Raw genomic sequence first — 20,175 nt, 5'->3', positions numbered from 1 at the left:
GACAAACTTATTGCTGATAATTCTGGTGTTCTCACAATAAGCAGAATCAAGAAACTTATTATCAACAACAGTGGACGAGATCCTATTGAGCTGTACCGAAATGAAAATTGAATGAATATAACAGCCACTCTGTTGAATTCGGGCAATTTCGTAGTGAAAGAGATGAATAGAACTGGTTCTGGGAATAGGGTTTTGTAGCAAAGCTTTGATTATCCCACTGATCATAAGGCAGCGAGGAGTGGCTAATTGGACCAGTGGAGAATTGAAGGATTATATTGATGAGGACAGGCCAGAGTTGAAACTCAAGAAATTTAAGAATATAGGCGGTGGATATGATCCATATAATTTTATTTACAATTTTGTCAATGTCACAAATGGTGGTGAGAATTATATGAGCTACTTCCTTGAAATAGACCCGGTTCTCACCCCCGATGAACTAAAAATTTCTGGATGGAAGCTAGACTCTGAAGGGTTTATATTCGATCATAGAAGAATGGTAATTGCAAATGTGCGACGTTGTTATGGTTATAACACCCGAGAAGGCTACGAATTATGGGAACAGCCTAAGTGCAGGAATCACAAAGAGACGTTTGCTCGGAGGTCTGGGCATTTTAGGTCAATAAGCGATTGAGACTTGGTGGACTGTTTTACCCTCGTATCCTGCTGGAAATGTACACAAATAAGGGCATAAACGGAAATTTACGAACTTGAAAATGTCAGTAAACGGCTATCTGCACAATAGCCTATCTGCACAATAGCCTCCGTTCATGTCAGACTAAACGTGTCCCTGCTCCAACCTGGGGCCCACTTTCTGCTGAAAAAATGTTTGAAAAAATGGATGCGAATGGGGCAAACAAAAACTGAATTTTTCTTTCATGCTTTCTGCAAATTAAACTCAAATCACAACTCCATATTTACATTCCTGTAGCAAGGCTTGAATAATTGCTTATCATGCAAATGCAGAGAGCGGTAATCATAACCGTAACAATATTTCTTTTGATATTCTATTATTCTGTCTCACATGTTTCATCAGTTGACACCCTCAAACAGGGGATAGGCTAAATTCTTCTGCATATCAGGTTTCTACCTACGAAGTTTTCACTTTAGGGTATTATAGCCTCGAAAATACCAATAACAGTTATTTAGGAGCATGGTTCACGGATGATTCATATGGTCCAGTATGGCTTGGCAACAGAGACAAACTTATTGCTGATAATTCTGGTGTTCTCACAATAAGCAGAATCAAGAAACTTATTATCAACAACAGTGGACGAGATCCTATTGAGCTGTACCGAAATGAAAATTGAATGAATATAACAGCCACTCTGTTGAATTCGGGCAATTTCGTAGTGAAAGAGATGAATAGAACTGGTTCTGGGAATAGGGTTTTGTAGCAAAGCTTTGATTATCCCACTGATCATAAGGCAGCGAGGAGTGGCTAATTGGACCAGTGGAGAATTGAAGGATTATATTGATGAGGACAGGCCAGAGTTGAAACTCAAGAAATTTAAGAATATAGGCGGTGGATATGATCCATATAATTTTATTTACAATTTTGTCAATGTCACAAATGGTGGTGAGAATTATATGAGCTACTTCCTTGAAATAGACCCGGTTCTCACCCCCGATGAACTAAAAATTTCTGGATGGAAGCTAGACTCTGAAGGGTTTATATTCGATCATAGAAGAATGGTAATTGCAAATGTGCGACGTTGTTATGGTTATAACACCCGAGAAGGCTACGAATTATGGGAACAGCCTAAGTGCAGGAATCACAAAGAGACGTTTGCTCGGAGGTCTGGGCATTTTAGGTCAATAAGCGATTCATATTCCATTTATGATAACAGTTCAAGCCTTACTGAGAGTGACTGCAGAGGTAACTGCTGGAATGACTGCGAATGTGTAGGCTATACAGCAGGTAGTGAATCTGGATGTGTATATTGGAAAGGGAAAGATTTGGCATTTGAACAGAGTCTTGATGGTTCGGAAGGTAGAATACATATTCTCATCTCTGAGCCAGCAAAGAAAGGTAAGTTCATAAATTTTATTCCACCTTTCCTAAAAAACTAGCATCATCCCTTTTTTAACTGATAGCCAAGGAAATACTATATCAAAATCCACATATCTGGCTGTTAGACATCATGTTGTCAAACGACCTCTCGGGCGATGATGTAAACCAGTTTTATCAGTCGACATGAATGACTGAACGATAAATCAACACCGAATAATGGGATGACTCGACTTAACGTTGTTTTACCTATTGGATGGCTAATAAACCTTTGTGGCTTGTTGGTGTGCTATTGGGCCATAACCCTGGTCGAGCCTACTTACCATATGTATAACTTATCTTAGTTTGTCATTGGTTTACTATATATATTGATAATTCTCATGTCCCGTTTTTGTGTGAAAAACCCGAGAGAGAGAGAGGCAGTCTTCTTCTTCTTCTTCTTCGTGCATCCTACTGATTGATCTTCTCTACCTCTAGCTTGTATCTTTGTGACCCTTACCTGTATGGTATTCATCCTTTGTGAGTGAGCAAACAACAAGGAAAAGGAAGAAAACCAACCATAGGTAGAACTCGGCGACGGCTGTCGGGTACCTTTGATTTTGGTGTTGATTCGGTGTTTTAAAGGTTAACTGAGCCCGGAAATCATCTTGAGCAGCTAGAAGAAGATCCTAACATCTGGTATCAGAGCTTGGTTGGCAAAAATCGGCTCAAAATTGGTTGATTTTCGCGATTTCAACATTGTACCCCAATCTGAAATTCTTCAATTACTCACAAACCAAAGCTCGGTTGGACAAACGGAAGCCATACCCATTACCAGCAGGTCGAGGCGCCCCTGGTGAGGCGGCGCGTGGGCGGCTTTTCGGCGAAGCTATCTTCAGGTAACTTGCTTGTTTCGATCTCCTGAACGCGCTGATATACTTTGTTTTGTGTTTCAGGTTACACAGAAAAAGTTGGACGATTTTGCCCCTGGTGCGACGCCGACTGCAATTGAACAGCAAGCTCGTTTTTCTCCACTCTACGGACTCAGATAGGTCCGCTCTGGTAAATTGGCTTAATCCATTTAAATTCATCAATAGCAAGATCATCGTGTGGGGTGATCGTTAGGTTTTGGGGTTATCGTGAAGGGGTAACCATTGCTTGTGCTAGAATTAGGATTACTTGCGTTAATTGAGTGTTTGTTCTTTTGATTTAGTGCTTGGTATTTCTTGGTGGACGTAGCGTTTTGGTTCATTGTTACTTTTGCTAAGAATTAACAAGATATTACCTTATCACGCTTCCCAATACTACTTCGTGTGGCCTAATTAGTGTGTTAACCAATGACAACACATAATTTTGATTTGGGAATATTTAACGGTAAAGGGGATTTCTCTATCTGACAACAAAAGATGAGAGGTATATTAGTCCAACAAAAGGTGTCAAAAGCCATCGAAGACAATTTTGCACCTGATGTCTAAAAAGAACAAAAAGAGGAAGCCGATGAGCTTGCCAATACCTCAATAATATTACACTTGTCTGACGTTGTCTTAAGAAAAGTGGGAAAACAAAAAAAATCACCAAAGAACTTTGGAAAAGACTAGAAGACTTATACTTGCTTAAATCTACACCGAATAAACTCTACCTACTCGAACGATTCTTCAGGTTTAAGGTGGATCCTTCAAAGGATCTCGACGACAATTTATATGTATTTAACAAATTGGTGCAAGATATTGTCAATTGTGACGAAACCGTGTATGAGACCTATAAGGCTATTATCTTGCTCAATTCAATCCCGGACTCTTATAAAGAAGTTAAGAATGCCATTAAGTATGGTAGGGACACGTTAACACCTGAAATTGTCGTAGATTCTCTTAGGAGTAAAGAGATGAAAATGAGGGCTGAAAAACAGGATAGGAGGAGTGGAGAGTTGCATATGATGCGGGGTGGAACTCAATTTAGGCAAGCCAGTCATGAAGGATACCAAAGTAGTGGCGAATCAAGTAGTAATAGTTGGAAAAAGAAGGGCAACGGTAGACTTAGGTCAAAGTCTAGAACTAAGGCTAGAAAATGCTATGGCTGTGGAGGCACAAAGCATTTTATAAAAGACTGCCATAAAGAAGGGGAAAACAAAAGGTTAAGGAAAGAGATGAGGTAAATGTGTTATCCTCTACCTCCGATACCGAAAACGGTGAAGTCTATGTGATCACTAGTCCAGTCACATACACTACTGAATTGAATCTAACTACTAATTCTCACATGCATGAATAGATATTAGATTCTGGTGCGTCTTTTCATGTGACGTCTGAAAAGAACTGGTTTGAAAACTTACAAGAATCTAATGATGGGCAAGTAGTTCTGTGTGATAACTTTGCTTATACAATTGCTGGAATTGAAAATATAAAGATAAAATTTAACACGAACTTTGTGTACATGTTAAAGGAAGTTAGATACATTCCTGAATTATCTAGGAATTTGATTTCAGTAGGAAGATTTGAGAAAGACAACTTCATTGGTAAAATTGGAAACGGTATGTTTAAAATGATGAAGGGTGCGTTAATCTCTATTAAGGGAATCAAGAAAAACGATATTTACATCACTACTGGGGAAGTAATTAGAGGATTAAACTCCTCTATTTCTTCTGCCAAAATCGATCACACACATACGTGGCATAGTAGGCTTGCACACGTAGGCATTAAGGGACTTAAGCTACTTAATGAAAAAGGTGCATTTGGTAATGACTGTGTGTCTGACCTATCGTTCTGTGATCACTGTGTACTCGGAAAGCACCATAGAGTGTCGTTCTCCACTAGTACGCATAAGGCTAAAAGCATGTTTGAATATGTGCATTCTGATCTGTGGAGTCCTGCTAGTAATCCCACATCGGGTGGGAATAGGTATTTCCTATCTATCATAGATGACTACACCAGGAAAGTGTGGGTCTATCTATTGAAAGACAAAACTGAAACCTTCCATAACTTTAACAATTGGAAGAAACAAATGGAAAATCAAACTAGCAAGATGATCAAATTTTTAAAGACAGATAACGGCCTAGAATTCTGTAATGCTGAATTCGATAGGATGTGTAAAGAAAGTGGAATAACAAGACACAAAACGGTTCCCTATACTCCCCAGCAAAACGGGGTAGCAGAATGAATGAATAGGACCATACTAGATAAAGTGCGCCGCATGATGTTAAGTTCTAGGGTTCCTAAGTCATTTTGGGTTGAAGCCGTTGTAACTGCCTGTTATCTGATAAATTTGACTCCATCGACTGCATTAAATGGTGATACTCCACATGAGAAATGGTCTGGAAAATTGGGTGACTACTCAATGCTTAAAGCGTTCGGCTGTGCTGCCTTCTCTCATCAAAGTGAGGGAAATTTAGAACCTAGAGCCAGGAAGTGTGTCTTTCTAGGATATCCCAAAGGGGTTAAGGGCTGTAGGTTATGGGATAGAAGCCAAAAAGGAGTTAAGATCATCGTGAGTAGGGATGTCACATTTGATGAGAGTGAGATGCCTTGTCTAAGGAACGAAACCGAACCTGTAAGTGAAACTGAATCAGGTGAAGAAAGAAATCAGTTTAAGGTGGAGTTAGGAAAATTTAACACATCAGTACCTAGTACTTCGAGTGAGGTGGAGATTCAGGTCCAAGAACCTGAAGAGGAAAATGAAGTAGTGATAGAAGAACATCCTGAGGAAGAAAATCCATTAACTAACTATAATTTAGTTAGGGATAGAGAGAGAAGACAAACGAGAGAACCTAGGAGGTTTGGGTTTGAATCTGAATTGGATTTTGCATACGCTAGTTACGAAAAACTAGTTGATAGGGAGCCGGAAACTTTTGAAGAGGCTATGAATATTGGTCAATCTAAGGAGTGGCTTAAGGCTATGAAAGAAGAGATGAGTTCTCTAGAAAAGAATCAAACTTGGGAGTTAGTACCGAGACCTAAAAATAGATCAATCGTTAATTGCAAGTGGGTCTTTAAGGTTAAGGAAGGTACTGGTAGTACAGAACCCTTAAGATTTAAGGCTAGGTTAGTAGCGAAGGGTTACACACAGAAAGAAGGTGTTGATTATAACGAGATTTTCTCACCAGTTGTCAAGTACACTACTATTAGGGTCATGCTCCCATTGGTTGCGCTCTTTGACTGGGAACTTGAACAACTCGATGTAAAAATCGCTTTTTTACATGGAGAGCTTGATGAACAAATCTTTATGAATCAACCAAAAGGTTTTAAAGACAAGTTAAAACTTGATTATGTGTGTTTTCTGAAGAGATCCCTATACGGTCTAAAGCAATCACCTAGACAGTGGTACAAGAGGTTTGATTCCTTTGTACTCACTATAGGATTTCAAAGAAGTAAATTCGATCACTGCCTATACTTTCAACACAACGAGACTGATAACAATTATTTGTTCTTGTTGCTCTATGTGGACGACATGCTTTTAGTTGGATCATCTCCTAAGTGAATAAACAATATAAAAGCAGACTTTAGTGGAGAATTTGACATGAAAGACCTAGAAAAGGCTAAAAGGATTCTAGGCATGGAAATAGAACGAAATAGGTCAAATTCCATCGTATTCTTGCATCAGTCTCCATACATATCAAAGGTGTTGAAAATGTTTAATATGAGTGACTGCAAACCTATCACGTTGCCTCTTGCGAACCATTTTGTTCTATCTAAAGAACAAGCTCCCTGCAATGAACGTGAAGTGGAATACATGAGTAAAATTCCATACTCAAATGTGATTGGTTCCATAATGTATTTGATGGTTTGCACTAGATCGGACTTAGGATTTGCTGTTAGTACTTTCAGTAGGTACATGTCTAATCCAGGTCCTGAACATTGGGAAGCATTAAAGTGGCTTTTAAGATATTTGAAGGATACAAGTGACGTAGGTCTAAAATTTAGTGCTAATAAGGAAGGCGTGAAATTAAAGGGTTTTGTAGATGCTGACTAGGGATGGTAGGAAATCAACTTCCTCTTACGTATTCACCTTATCAAATTCGTGTGTTAGTTGGAAATCACAGTTACAACACATAGTTGCACTATCCTACAGAGTCAGAATATATTACCACCACTGAAGCAATTAAAGAGGCTCTATGGCTTAGAGGTTTATTTCATGAACTAAGTGTCTTGAATGAGTATGTGGTTGTGTATTCTGATAGTTAATCATCCATACATCTGTGTAAGAATTCTGTTTTTCACAAACACACTAAACATATTGACGTTAGGCTACACTTCATTAGGGATATAATATCAAAAGAAGTAGTAAGACTTAAAAAAATTCACACACAATATAATCCTTCGGATATAGGCACGAAAGTACTGCCACCGGTAAAGTTAAAAAGTTGCAAGGAGCTTCTAAACATCGGTACAGGTAAATGATTTCCAATTTTATCGATTTTCTGTTAGAGGTGTCACTAATGGAAAACGTTTTCTCTTTGCAGGTCCTTTGACACCAAGGTGGAGGTTGTTAGACATCATGTTGTCAAACGACCTCCCGGGCAATGATGTAAACCAGTTTTATTAGTCGACATGAATGACTGAACGATAAATCAACATCGAATAATGGGATGACCCGACTTAACGTTGTTTTACCTATTAGATGGCTAATAAACCTTTGTGGCTTGTTGGTGTGCTATTGGGCCATAACCCTAGTCGAGCCTACTTACCATATGTATAACTTACCTTAGTTTGTCATTGGTTTACTATATATATTGGTAATTCTCATGTCCCGTTTTTGTGTGAAAAACCCGAGAGAGAGAGGCAGTCTTCTTCTTCTTCTTCGTGCATCCTACTGATTGATCTTCTCTACCTCTTGCTTGTGTCTTTGTGACCCTTACCTGTGTGGTATTCATCCTTTGTGAGTGAGCAAACAACAGGCAAAAGGAAGAAAGGCAACCATAGGTAGAACTCGGCGGCGGCGGTCGGGTACCTTCGGTTTTGATGTTGATTCAGTGTTTTAAAGGTTAACTGAGCCCGGAAATCATCTTGAGCAGCTAGAGGAAGATCCTAACACTGGCATTTGATTTGAATTATATAAAGCCATTTGATATAAATTCATTTATATGTAAAATCCCATTTCCTTTGCAATATCATATTTGAGACATACAAAGAAATTTGATGGTCGAATTATAAGTTCTTTTCCTTCCCAAGAGGAGGAATAGAATAACGCGGTTGGAGTGTAATGATCATATATCTATAATGCATTGTATGTCGGATAATAGGTCCCAATCTTCTACCCTTTTCCAGAAGTCAATGACTATTTATAGCTTTTACCTTGACACCAAAGAAAAGTTAGACCCAATGCTTTACTTCTGTCCTAGTTGATATGCTGATTTGACATTAGAACTATATTGATTTTTACCCAATAATTAATTCCATCCATAAATGAATTTTCTTCCCTATGAGTAGTTCTATCCTGATTCCTTTCATACATCGAAGCTAGAGGTCAAATAATACTGATTGCTATGAACTGGATTATGAATGGTGATGCAGGTCATACTGTATTGTTGCACCTATTTGTAAAATTCCTCTAGTTAATATCCAAGAAAAGAAAATAATCAATCTGATTCAATATAAGCAAATGATGAATGACAGGAAAGAAGAAGATGATTTGGATAAACATTGCTTTGGTGACTACAGTAGTTCTGCTATTGTTGGGCAATTCATGGTTCATCATGCGTAAAATTAAACAAGGTATATTTTCGATAACTCTTGGATTTTCCATGTTTAAACTATATTCATTGCCATTGTTACATTGATATTTTGGTGATCATCTTGTCTTATAGGGAAATTGGAGGAAGAACTTAAAAAAATGATAACCCTAGAGGAATATACAGACACAGATGAACTGGACAACGACGGAAGAAAGGGACGTGATCTCAGACTATTTACATATTCATCTATCCTGGCCACTACAAATAGCTTTTCATCAGAAAACAAACTGGGTGAGGGTGGTTTCAGCCCTGTTTATAAGGTAAATTTGAATGGAAAATCATTCTTCATTTTGTAGATATTTTTAGGGCTGTTTTTGCATGCTGAATCTTGGATAGCCGATTTATCGTCAGGATCAAGTGCCCTTGACTTGGAGGGCCACGATACCTGAGCTTTGCATGCTGATTACATAACTAACTCTTCAGGATGCCATCTTATCCGCATAGAAAAATAAGGAATTTAAAAATTTTAAACCATAAGATATGGGACACACACACTTATATATTGTTACCACTCCTCCTCACGTGCAGATCAATCCATCGAACGAAGCCAAAACTTCAGCACAACGGAAAGAGGTTATGTATTGAACTTATGGCAAACAAAATTCCGTCTCCTAATGAGCAGTTTGCCCCGTCTGTCCCTTAGTTACTAGGATCCTAAGGTAGCCTTCCCAATTTGATTTAAACTTCCATATCAAACTTCTTGTTTCCCCCCGATACCTTCCTCTGAACTAGTTCTCCTTCACTGAACTACTTTGTTTTGACCTAATAATTTTAAAGATTACTAGTTTTTATTGGTAGTCCTTGGCAACCACTAGCAAATATGCACTCATTGCATGAAAGGTGAGAGAATGAGTAATGATTATCAGCTCTTCAGTCTGTAGGTTGGAGACAGAGCTAATCTTTAGTACTACTCATCCTTCATGTAATGTGCAGAGTCTTTCTTCTTCCCTGATATGTTTTACCCATTATGCTCTAGCTGTGATTGAGCAGTGATCTTTGTGGTTGAATTCGGAAGGCCTCTTACCTATCATAGGCAGGAAAAAAAATATGGCAACCGTTATTCGAAGACTCCGTATGTATCCCCTCATAGTGAATTTGATTGGAGTTTCTCGAGGCAATAAGATATTTTTGTTGTCACCACAGGAAACTCAAAGAGTTCATTAATTAAACTCATTAGAGAATTGGAATAACCAGATCCAAGACCTGAAACATACGATATATCCTTTTTTCAGAGTCCATTCCTCCACAGTTCCAAAGTGATCCTTAGCCCTTGTTTGAGCCCCGGTTGGGTTGGGTTTTTATCAAATCCAAACACAATCCAACACGGTCGGTTTGACCTAAAATCAAACCAACCCAACACAGTTATTAGTTTAAACCCAACCCAAATTGATTAAGCTTGGGTTGGTTTGGATTTGATTGGTCGATTAGGCTTGGGCCCATTTCAAGTTGAATCTGATTATTTTTTGTTGAATTTGATCAATTTTTAAAGTTTGAAACCACTTGAAAATCTCCTTTATTTTTAATCTATATAAGAAATTCTTTTTGAAAGTTAATTTATAAATAAATTTGAAACCATGGAGCATTTTGTTTTTATAATTATTTTTGGGATTTATTAATTTCATTAACACGTTCTTAATTTTTACGAATTATTTTGCATTCGTACATAATATTCATACCAATCAATATGAAAGCCCAAGAATAGTTAACCAAGAGGGGGTAAATTGGTATTCAAGATTTTTTTGAAATTTAATTCTAGATTTAAACCAATGTGATAGCAAATGAAACAATTAGACAAATATGCACAAATGCACACAAGTATAAAGTCAAATAAGAACAAGTAATGAGTATAATATGAAAGCGGTAAATAAAAGAGAGAGTAAGGATGCCAATGATATAATTGTGGAGGTTCGATCTAAGACAATAATCTATGTTCTCCATTATCAAGCTCTCTTGCAAGAGTAAGGCTTTGTCACTATATTGATTGACTTATAGTGCAATCCAATCCTTTACAATGCTTTCGATAACTTACAAACAATGAGCACAAATCCTTATAACCTTAACACGATCCATACTATTGAGCTTTTTAGCTTTACGAGACCTCAATATGACCAACACTTTACCCAAATGATTTTACAATAAAATTCTCTCTTGATAAATAATACAAAACAAATTAAGTACTAAGAGAGGCTAATACTTCAATGATAGTAGTAAATGATAGCTTAAGTGTTAGATGGAAAATTTTGATGAATATGATAATTAAAAGTTAGATTCAATCAATCATAGTATTTCAATGAGAAGATTATGAAGAAATAAATGCAATGTAAATTCAAAAAATCTTCTCAACAAACATTTCTATTTAAATGAATAATTGTAATAAGCTAAGTACTAAGAGAAATAAGAAACTTTGATGAATATGATGATTGTACAAATTTGTTTCAATCAATCAAAATTTTTAATATGAACAAGTAGAAATGATTATACAATATAAGTGCTTCAAAAATATCTCTCTCTCTCTTAAGATTGATATAAATAATTTAAGAACAAAGAGAGATGAAAAACTTTGATGAAAGAAATTGATTCTAGAATTTTGATTCAACAATCAAAGTTTTTGCCACGAAGAAATAAATGAAATGAAAATAAAAATGTAAGCTCATAGAAGATTTTTCACAAATATACTTCACTAGGAAGTTCTCTTCTTGGTTGTTGTGATGAATGAAAGTGAAGTGGTATTTATAGCAATCAAAACGGAAAAGTTATGCCCAACCAGACGATCAAACTAGTTGTTGTGCAACGGTTTAAAAATTTGACCATTGGCGAACTGGATATTCGGTTGACTGTTGACTTTGACCACTGATTTATTTTTTATTTTTAGAATTGTGATCGATGTTCAAGTGCAACTTTCAAAAATCAATTTTATTTTTAATTAAAATATTTTATGCAAGTGATGATGAAAATAACTTTTAGTGCGCAAAATGATTTTTGAGCTATTGTCATTTATTTCTAAAGATCAAAGTGTTATATCTTTATATATGATTTAGAAAGCATAGTTTTTGATCTTACTTCGAAGTTTCTTTCTTGTTTGGTTCTTGAACTTCTTGTCTTGATCTTTCTTTGATGTCGTCTTTCATTCTCTTGATCTTATCTTTCTTAGCATTTATCTTTTAAGCTTTCGTCTCGAATGATTTGACTTGATGCTTAACTCTTATTTTGATCTTCATTTCAAGTCCGATGTATAATGCTTGATTGATTTTAACAATGAGCTATCATAACTCAAAGTAAGTTGTCAGAAGCAATATTAATCTTATTTGTTATGATCAAAATCTTGAGGATGAATTTGACCATATGTCAACACATCCTATATAAAAAAAGGAATGTTTGTATATTCTAAATTCTTCTCTTGTATACACTATTGTGTCTATTTAGATTTTTAATTTTTCCATTCTAGGTATTAAATTTTTTAATTCATCAGATTAGATTGTGTTGAGTTGAATTGGGTTTAATCTATAACCCGAGCCAAAGCCCCAATCTGAAATTTAATTTTTCAACCCTACCCAACCAATTAAACTTAAAAACCACCGCAAACCGGTCCGTTTGGGTTGGATTGGTCGGTTTGAGCAATTTGGGTTGGTTTTTGCACAACCTTAAATAGATTTTGTAATAGTAATTTTTTGAAAAATGTGTGGTTAAAAAGTAGAGTTACGTGTAAGATTAATTTATCAGGAGAATGTTTGGAGAAAATGAGTGTTTTTATTTTATTTTATTTTTTATAGAATGGAGCTCAAACAGAGGCTTATTCTCATTGCATCATAGGATGAATAGATACATTGATGCACAAAGGCGTACCCATCCAAGCGAAGCAATTGGTAAAGAGTGGGGGTAAATAAACTAAGCTAAAAGCTTTGCACGGGTGCAAGCATTCCATTTTGCTAAGATGTGAGCTGTAGGTTGAAATGATCATGCCATAGTAAGTGCTAGTAGCCTTGACATGTACTCAAAACCCCACCTAAGCTCCCGAAAAGCCAAGTTCGGTGGTTTTTTATTCATTCCTACGGATGTGAGCAAATAAGAATATGCAAGCCAAGGCACAAGGCAAAGTTTAGAGCATGTATACTCTCTTTCATCTCTTCCATGATTATAGATTACTTTAGAGGGAATAATAATGTAGAAAAATTAGAACAATGTAATTTTAGGCAACGCAATCATTGCTATGCAACACCATTTTGGCATTTAAGTGTTGTTTCAATGTAAAGCTTTATTATTGATAAACACATTGTACATGTTTATGTGCTCTTACAGGGAAAAATGGTCAAAGGGCGAGAAATAGCAGTCAAAATACTCTCACGAGGGTCAAATCAAGGATTGCTCGAGTTTAAAACCGAGCTAATACTTATATCTAAAATTCAACATGTGAATCTAGTCAAGTTATTGGGTTTTTGCATCCATGGAGACGAGAAGATGATAATCTATGACTACATGCCCAACAAAAGTTTGGACTTCTTTCTCTTTCGTAAGTAGCATCTATTGCAAGCAATTCATTCTTTTACGCTTCCTAGAACATAGGCAACACTTGAATGAGATCATAGATACTGATGATCATTAGTTTTTGTACATATTACAAACGGTTTTATGTTTCCATAATTAAGAAAAGTCAATATGATGCCAATTAGTATATTTCGAGATATGAAGACATGCAGAACATTATCACAAGTAGAACACAATCCATGTGATTTAAGTTGGGAAGGCCTTCGGACTGGCATAATTTGCAAGAGGAGTACTTAAAAAATTCTGAAATTATAATTATAAATTTGTGATTTACATTTAATGATCATGACAGATCCAGCAAAGGAGCTCTTAAATTGGGATACACGTTTTAACATCATCGAAGGGATTGCTCAAGGACTGTTCTACGTCCACAAATATTCACGATTAAGGATAATTCATAGAGATTTAAAAGCCAGTAAATTATTACTTGACGAGAACATGACCCCCAAAATTTCTAATTTTGGACTTGCAAAAATCTTCCATAAGAATGTGATAGAAGCAAATACAAATAGGCGCGTGGGGACATAGTAAGTAACAAAGAATATTTTGTTTTCATATTGTCTGCCAATAGTGTGTATTTATATTCTCAAGGCTCATCAACATTATCTCCAAGTGCTGTCTATTGTTCATTTTACAGTGGTTACATGGCTCCCGAGTACGCAATGCAGGGTATTTACTCTGCCAAATCGGATATCTATAGTTTTGGAGTTTTAATACTTGAGATTGTGAGGGGTAAAAAAAACAATTGCTTCCACAATCAAGAAGGTCCTCTCAATCTAGTGGAATATGTAAGTTACTGGTATGACATATTTTTGTCTCATCTTTGTTATCTTTCTTTGTATTTAGATTCTTGTAAACAATTGTAGGCCTAGGAACTATGGAGCAAAGATGCTGCATTAGAGGTCGTGGATGTGACACTGAAAAGTTCATGCAGCCATATAGATCAATTGAAAAGATGCATTCATGTCGGTCTTTTATGCTTGGAAAATCGTTCAACTGATCGCCCTACGATTGAGGATGTTCTATCCATGTTAAAAAATGAAACGAAGCTTTTGCCAATGCCAAAATGCCCAGCATTCGTCACAAGTAACGTAGTTCATGAACTTGAAAATGGCAAGTCAAAGGAGTTTTCAGCTAATGGACTCTCAGTGTCATCAATGGATGGAAGATGATAGAATTTTAGATCTACTCTTCTTTGAGTGGAGGGGGTTATATTCAATAACTGTTATTCTTCCCGCCTTGTTCCCACCATCTTCATTGCTTCATTTAATTTTTGTGTTTTCGCTATTCATGTTTTCAAGTCTAATTTTTTGCTTTTAGTACTTATTTATTTATTTTTTTGTTTTCATTTTTCAGTGTCGATTTATATAATGAAATATAGAACTGTTTTTATATTTGCTGTATAAATTAGCTTTCATCTTGTTCATAAAACTTGATTAAAATTTTACTTGTGAAAAATGAATGTCCATTTGCGGAAATAAGCGTTTTAAATTTTTTAATTTTCAATTATTCATAAATATAATTTAAATCAAAAGTAGAAAAAATGTGTTAAACTAGAAGAAATTGTATTGTTCAATGTATCAAAACAACTACAAAGGGACTATAAATCAAGTCGGCTTAACAATACAAGGACTACCACTAAACAAGAAAATGCAAAATCCAAACACCAAATCCCATTGTTTGCCTAGAAGATGATAGCATTTTCTGGTTATGTGTTAATCATAATATAAATATATAATTAAAATAGCATTATATTCTTCTATAGAAACTGAGATCAGGTCAAGGTTTCTTGTTTAGATTATTTTTATGGCTTCATCCACCAGCATTGTAAGCTCCATCAATGCTTACGCGGCGAAATCAGAGAAATTTTATCGGAGTGGTTTCAAGATATGACTACACAAAATGTTTATCTTACAACACGAAACTGGTGAGGTTCTTGGGTGTGAGTTATGGAATTAACTTAAACAATCAAGGAAATAAAAAAGAAAAACTAAATTTGAAGAATGACGAACAATGAATTCCCCCTATTTAATTCGGCTCAGAAAAGTCAATCCAACACCACAAAGGCAGTACCAAATTGGAGACTTTTGCAGTCACAGAGATAGGCACACAAAGGCAGAAACTGGGTTTCATAATGCACATAGCAGGGGCCGATTGGTGTGTGTTAAAATGAGGCCAAAAGACTCAAATTTATAGGCAAGGGACAAACAAATTTCCCAGAATTTTTCGGTAAGATAGAGTTCAAGAAAGCCGAAAATGGTTATCAAGAATAAGGATAGTGCAACCATCCAACTCGCCCATGAGAAAAGGGATAGAAATCCCTTTTTCAAATTATCTTCAAAATTGGGTATTGAGCACTTAGCTCAATGGGCTGATTTCTTCTAAATAGCCAACATGACTAGGTTACCACAATTGTGGTTAAATTTATTAATATTCTTCAATCCCAGGCTTATAGTCTATGAAGACAAATGGGCCTCGATTTTTCATCATCGTTTAGGGGTTATTTGGGAATCATTAAAATACCCAACAACCTCTATCTTGATGCGAAATCAACTTGCAAGCCACATAAGATAAAAAATAGCTTTAGGAAAGAGACTTACAAGTTTGTATCGATGTTTAGAAGATCAAGGCAGCTTCTAAACTTTACCAATGGGAGCTTCTTAGTTCCCATGTTTGTAGGATTATATTATTCTGAAAGGACTTTATCAAGTTTTACCAGTTCTTGAGAAACCATATCTCTAAAGAAATGCAGTCTAACATCTATATGTCTAGTACGTTCATGAAAGATAAGATTTTGTATAGGTGAATAGCAAATTGACTATTAGAATATATTATCACATTGTCATTAAAAACACCAAGTTCATTTATACACCTTTAAACCACAAAGATTTTTTAAGGGGCATCAGTAGCAGCAATATATTCCGATTCAGTAGTGGATAATGCAACAACACGTTGAAGTTGTGATTTCCAACTAACACATGAATTATACAAAGTAAACAGTAAACATGTAGGAAGATGTAGATTTCCTATTATCTCTGTCATCAGCATAATTAGCATCAGTAAAACCTTTCAAATTTACTCCTTCAGTAATAAACTTATATATCAAGCTAGTATTGCATGTTCTTTTCAAATATCTAAACAGCCATTTTAAAGCTTCCCAATGTTTGGGACCAGGGTTGGACATATATCTACTAAGTGTACTAACAGCAAAGGCTAAGTCAGGTCTAGTATACACCATTAGATACATTACAGAACCAATGACATTTGTATATGGAATCCTTTACATATATTCCTCTTCCTCTCAATTAGCAGGTGATTGTTCTTTAGATAATACAAAATGATTAGCTAAATGTAATGTAATAGGTTTGCATTCATTCATGCCATTTTTTTTTAAAATTTTCATGATATGTGGAGCGTGATTCAAAAAATAAAAATGAATTAGACCTATCTCTTTCAATTTTCATGCCTAAGATTCTTTTAGCATTACCCACATCTTTCATATCAAATTCATTACTCAAAGTAGTTTTTATATCATTTAACAACTTCAAGTTGGGACCAATCAAAAGCATATCGTCCACGTATAGCAACAAAAACACATAGTTATTATTTGCGTTATTATGATAGTATAAGAAATGATCAAATTCACTCCTTTTAAAATCAACTGTTTGAACAAACGAATCAAAACATTTGTACCATGTCTAGGTGATTATTTTAAACCATATAGAGAGCGTTTAAGAGAACGTACATGATTAGGTTTTTGTTTATTTTCAAAATCCTTAGGTTGATCCATAAATATCTTTTCATCAAGTTCTCCATGCAGAAAAGCAGTTTTAACATCAAGTTATTCAAGTTCCCAATTAAAATATGCAACTAATGAAAGCATAGTCCTAATTGTGGTGTACTTAACAACTGGAGAAAAGATTTCATTATGATCTTCCCCTTCCTTTTGCATTTAACCTTTGGCCTCTCATTTTGGTAATTCCCTCCTTAATTCTAAAACCCCATTTACACCCAATAGTAGACTGGTCTTTAGGTCTTGGGACTAATTCCCATGTTTGATTTTATGGAGGAAATTTATTTCTTCTTTCATTTCTTTCATCCAATTCTCAGATTGTTTACTCCTCAAGGCTTCTTCATACGTATTTGGTTCCCTATCAACTAGTTCTTTATAACTAGCATAAGTAAGTTTAAAATTAGACTCTTAACCTTTGAGGCATCTTATATGTTCTTCTAATTCTATCTCTAGCTAACTGGTAATTAGACAAAGGGTTTTGCTTTCCTCGATTTGTCTTAATATTTTCACTCTGATTATCTTCTAATTCAGGATTTTAATGCTCCACCTCAATTGATGTGGTGGGTTTTGAACACTTAAAGGCCTTAAGTCTACTTGAGATTCGTCACTAGTGTTTTCTTGCCATTTTTCTCTGAAGGTGTCACTTTCTGATTTTAGAAATGGCATTTCAGACTCATTAAATGTAACATCACGACTTATGATGATCTTAACTCCAGCTTGACCTCTATCCCAGAGCCTATACCATTTAACTCCTTCAAGGTATCCTAAGAAAACACATTCCTAGCTCTAGGTTCTAGTTTTCCCTCATTTTGATGAGAGAAAGCAGCACAACCAAAAGTTTTTAACACAGTATATTCAGCACATTTACCATACCATTTTTCATGTGAAGTATCACCATTTAATGCAATGGAAAGTGTCAAATCAATCAGATAACACGTAGTTATAATAGCTTCACCCCAAAAAGATTTAGAAATACTAGAACTCAACATCATACCTCTAAATTTGTCAAGTAAAGTATGATTCATACGTTCAGCCACCCTGTTCTGTTGAGGTGTATAAGAAACAGTTTTATGTCTAGTAATTCCATATTTTTCACACATATCATCAAAATCATTATTACAAACTTCTAGGCCATTATTAGTTCTTACATATTTTATCTTTTTGCCAGTTTGAGTTTCAGCTTGCAATTTCTATATTTTGAAAATTCTAAAGGTTTCAGTTTTTATCTTTTAATAGATTAACCCATACCCTACAAGAATATCATCAATTATGGACAAAAATATCTATTACCACCCATTGTAGAATTAGTAGCAGGCCCCCATAAATCAGTATGAATATATTCCAAAACTTTAGTAGTTTTGTGCATGCCAAATGAAAAAGATGACTTATGATATTTACCAAGGACACAGTGATAACCAAAAGGCATATTAGACACAGTCATTTTCAAATACACCTTTATCATTTAGCAGTTTAAGTCCTTTAATACTTATGTGAGCTAATCTATTGTGCCACTTGTGTGTGTCATCTGTGTTAGTCAAATTTATAGAGGAAGATAAATTTTTAATAATTTCAGCAATAGTCACATAAATACCTTTTCTTTTAGTACTTTTACATGTAACAATAGCACCCTTAATTATTTTTAGCATGTTGTTTCCAATTTAACCAGAAAACCATCGATTTTTAATGCTTCTACCGAAATAAGATTCCTTGCCATTTCAGAAATATATTCGACTCCATGTAATTTAAGCACATAGCTAGTGTCAAATTTTGACCTCATATCACCAATTCTAGCAATTTTATATGCATGATTATTGCACAAAATAGCATGACCACTTATAGATTCTAGCAAATTTTCAAATCAGGCTTTATGTGATGAAACATGAAATGATGCACTAGAATCAAGTATCCATTCATGTAAATGTGATTTTACAATCAGATTTACTTCAGTATGTTGACAGTTTAATAACACATAAACTTCACAGCATTCATAAGAAGAAGTAATAACATTTGCCTCATCGTCAACCTTTTCTTTTTGTTTGTTCCACTTTGGTTATCATGAGTCCTAGACTGAGATCTACTTCTCATCATGTGAACCTCAGCACTTTTTCTCTCGCCTCACATTTCTATATCTTTACTTCTTAATGAGTATATGATAATTTCAGGTGTTAAAGTATCTCTCCAGTATTTAATAGTATTTTTAACTTCTCTATAAGTGTCAAGGATAGCATTTAACTAAATGATTGCCTTATATTTTTCACATACTTTCTCACCACAGTTAATGATATCATGCACGAGTTTATTGAAGACATCCAAATTGTCATCCAAATCTTTTGAAGAATCGATTTTGAAGCTAAAAAAGCTTTCAAGTAGAAAAGGTTTGTTTGGAGTGGATTGAGACACATAAAGCTCCTCCAATTTTCTCAAAGTTCTTGAGCTGATTTTAATTTACCAACCTTTCTTAATACGGTATCAAACAAATGCAAAATGATAGAAGTATATGCCAATTCTCTTTTTCTTCAGTAGTCAAGTTTGTAGGAAAATAGTCATCAATAGCTTTAGAAACTTTTTGTTGAACAAGAATACCTTTCATTTTTTATTGACAAATTCAAAAATCTCCTTTACCATTAAAGATGCCCAACTCAAAATGATGTGTCGACATCTCATAAAAAGTGCACAGAAGTCAAACTCAAATATGTAAAAGTCACAGGTCACACAGATTACACAGAGTAACAAGATTCCTATGGTTTCAAAATAATACGCTATTCTAGAACCCCAAGATTTCGCGAGAATCACAGATCAAGTGAAGAAACTAGAATAGGAGTCTGGGTACAAGTCTAAAATAATATGAGATTAAATAACACAACAACGTCAACAAATAAATCTATAGACGACAAATAAATAGGTTTACTTAGAAAATTAAAAAAAGAATGACAAGTAATCATAGTTTCTACCAACAAGATCTCGGAATGTCATTTTTTAGTGCTTCTAAGTGGTCGGCCATGTGGTTTCTTCCCATTCTCACGTGGACTCAGACAGGGAAACCCAATCTCTCCCTCCTTATTCATTATTGCTGCGGACTATTACTCTCTCCTGCTTACTCAGAGGTTTCATGCATACCCTAGTATGCAATAT

The 20,175-nt window shown here is 35.3% G+C and overlaps 1 protein-coding gene across 1 annotated transcript; it reads left to right on the top strand.

Moving 5' to 3' along the window:
- The first annotated feature begins 914 nt into the window (after nucleotides 1-914).
- On the top strand, nucleotides 915-14,646 carry LOC111375684 (G-type lectin S-receptor-like serine/threonine-protein kinase At1g11330). Its single transcript, XM_022998551.1, has 7 exons — nucleotides 915-2,029; nucleotides 8,590-8,688; nucleotides 8,781-8,968; nucleotides 13,005-13,215; nucleotides 13,543-13,777; nucleotides 13,888-14,038; nucleotides 14,117-14,646. The coding sequence occupies exons 1-7, from the start codon at nucleotides 1,588-1,590 to the stop codon at nucleotides 14,120-14,122; spliced, it is 1,332 nt and encodes a 443-aa protein (XP_022854319.1). The 5' UTR covers nucleotides 915-1,587; the 3' UTR covers nucleotides 14,123-14,646.
- Nucleotides 14,647-20,175: the final 5,529 nt, after the last annotated feature.

This window comes from Olea europaea, unplaced genomic scaffold (genome assembly GCF_002742605.1).
Source record: "Olea europaea var. sylvestris unplaced genomic scaffold, O_europaea_v1 scaffold1403, whole genome shotgun sequence".
Lineage (NCBI taxonomy): Eukaryota > Viridiplantae > Streptophyta > Magnoliopsida > Lamiales > Oleaceae > Olea > Olea europaea.
The sequence above is the reverse complement of the archived record's forward strand: the minus strand, read 5'-3'. Positions and strand labels throughout refer to the sequence as shown.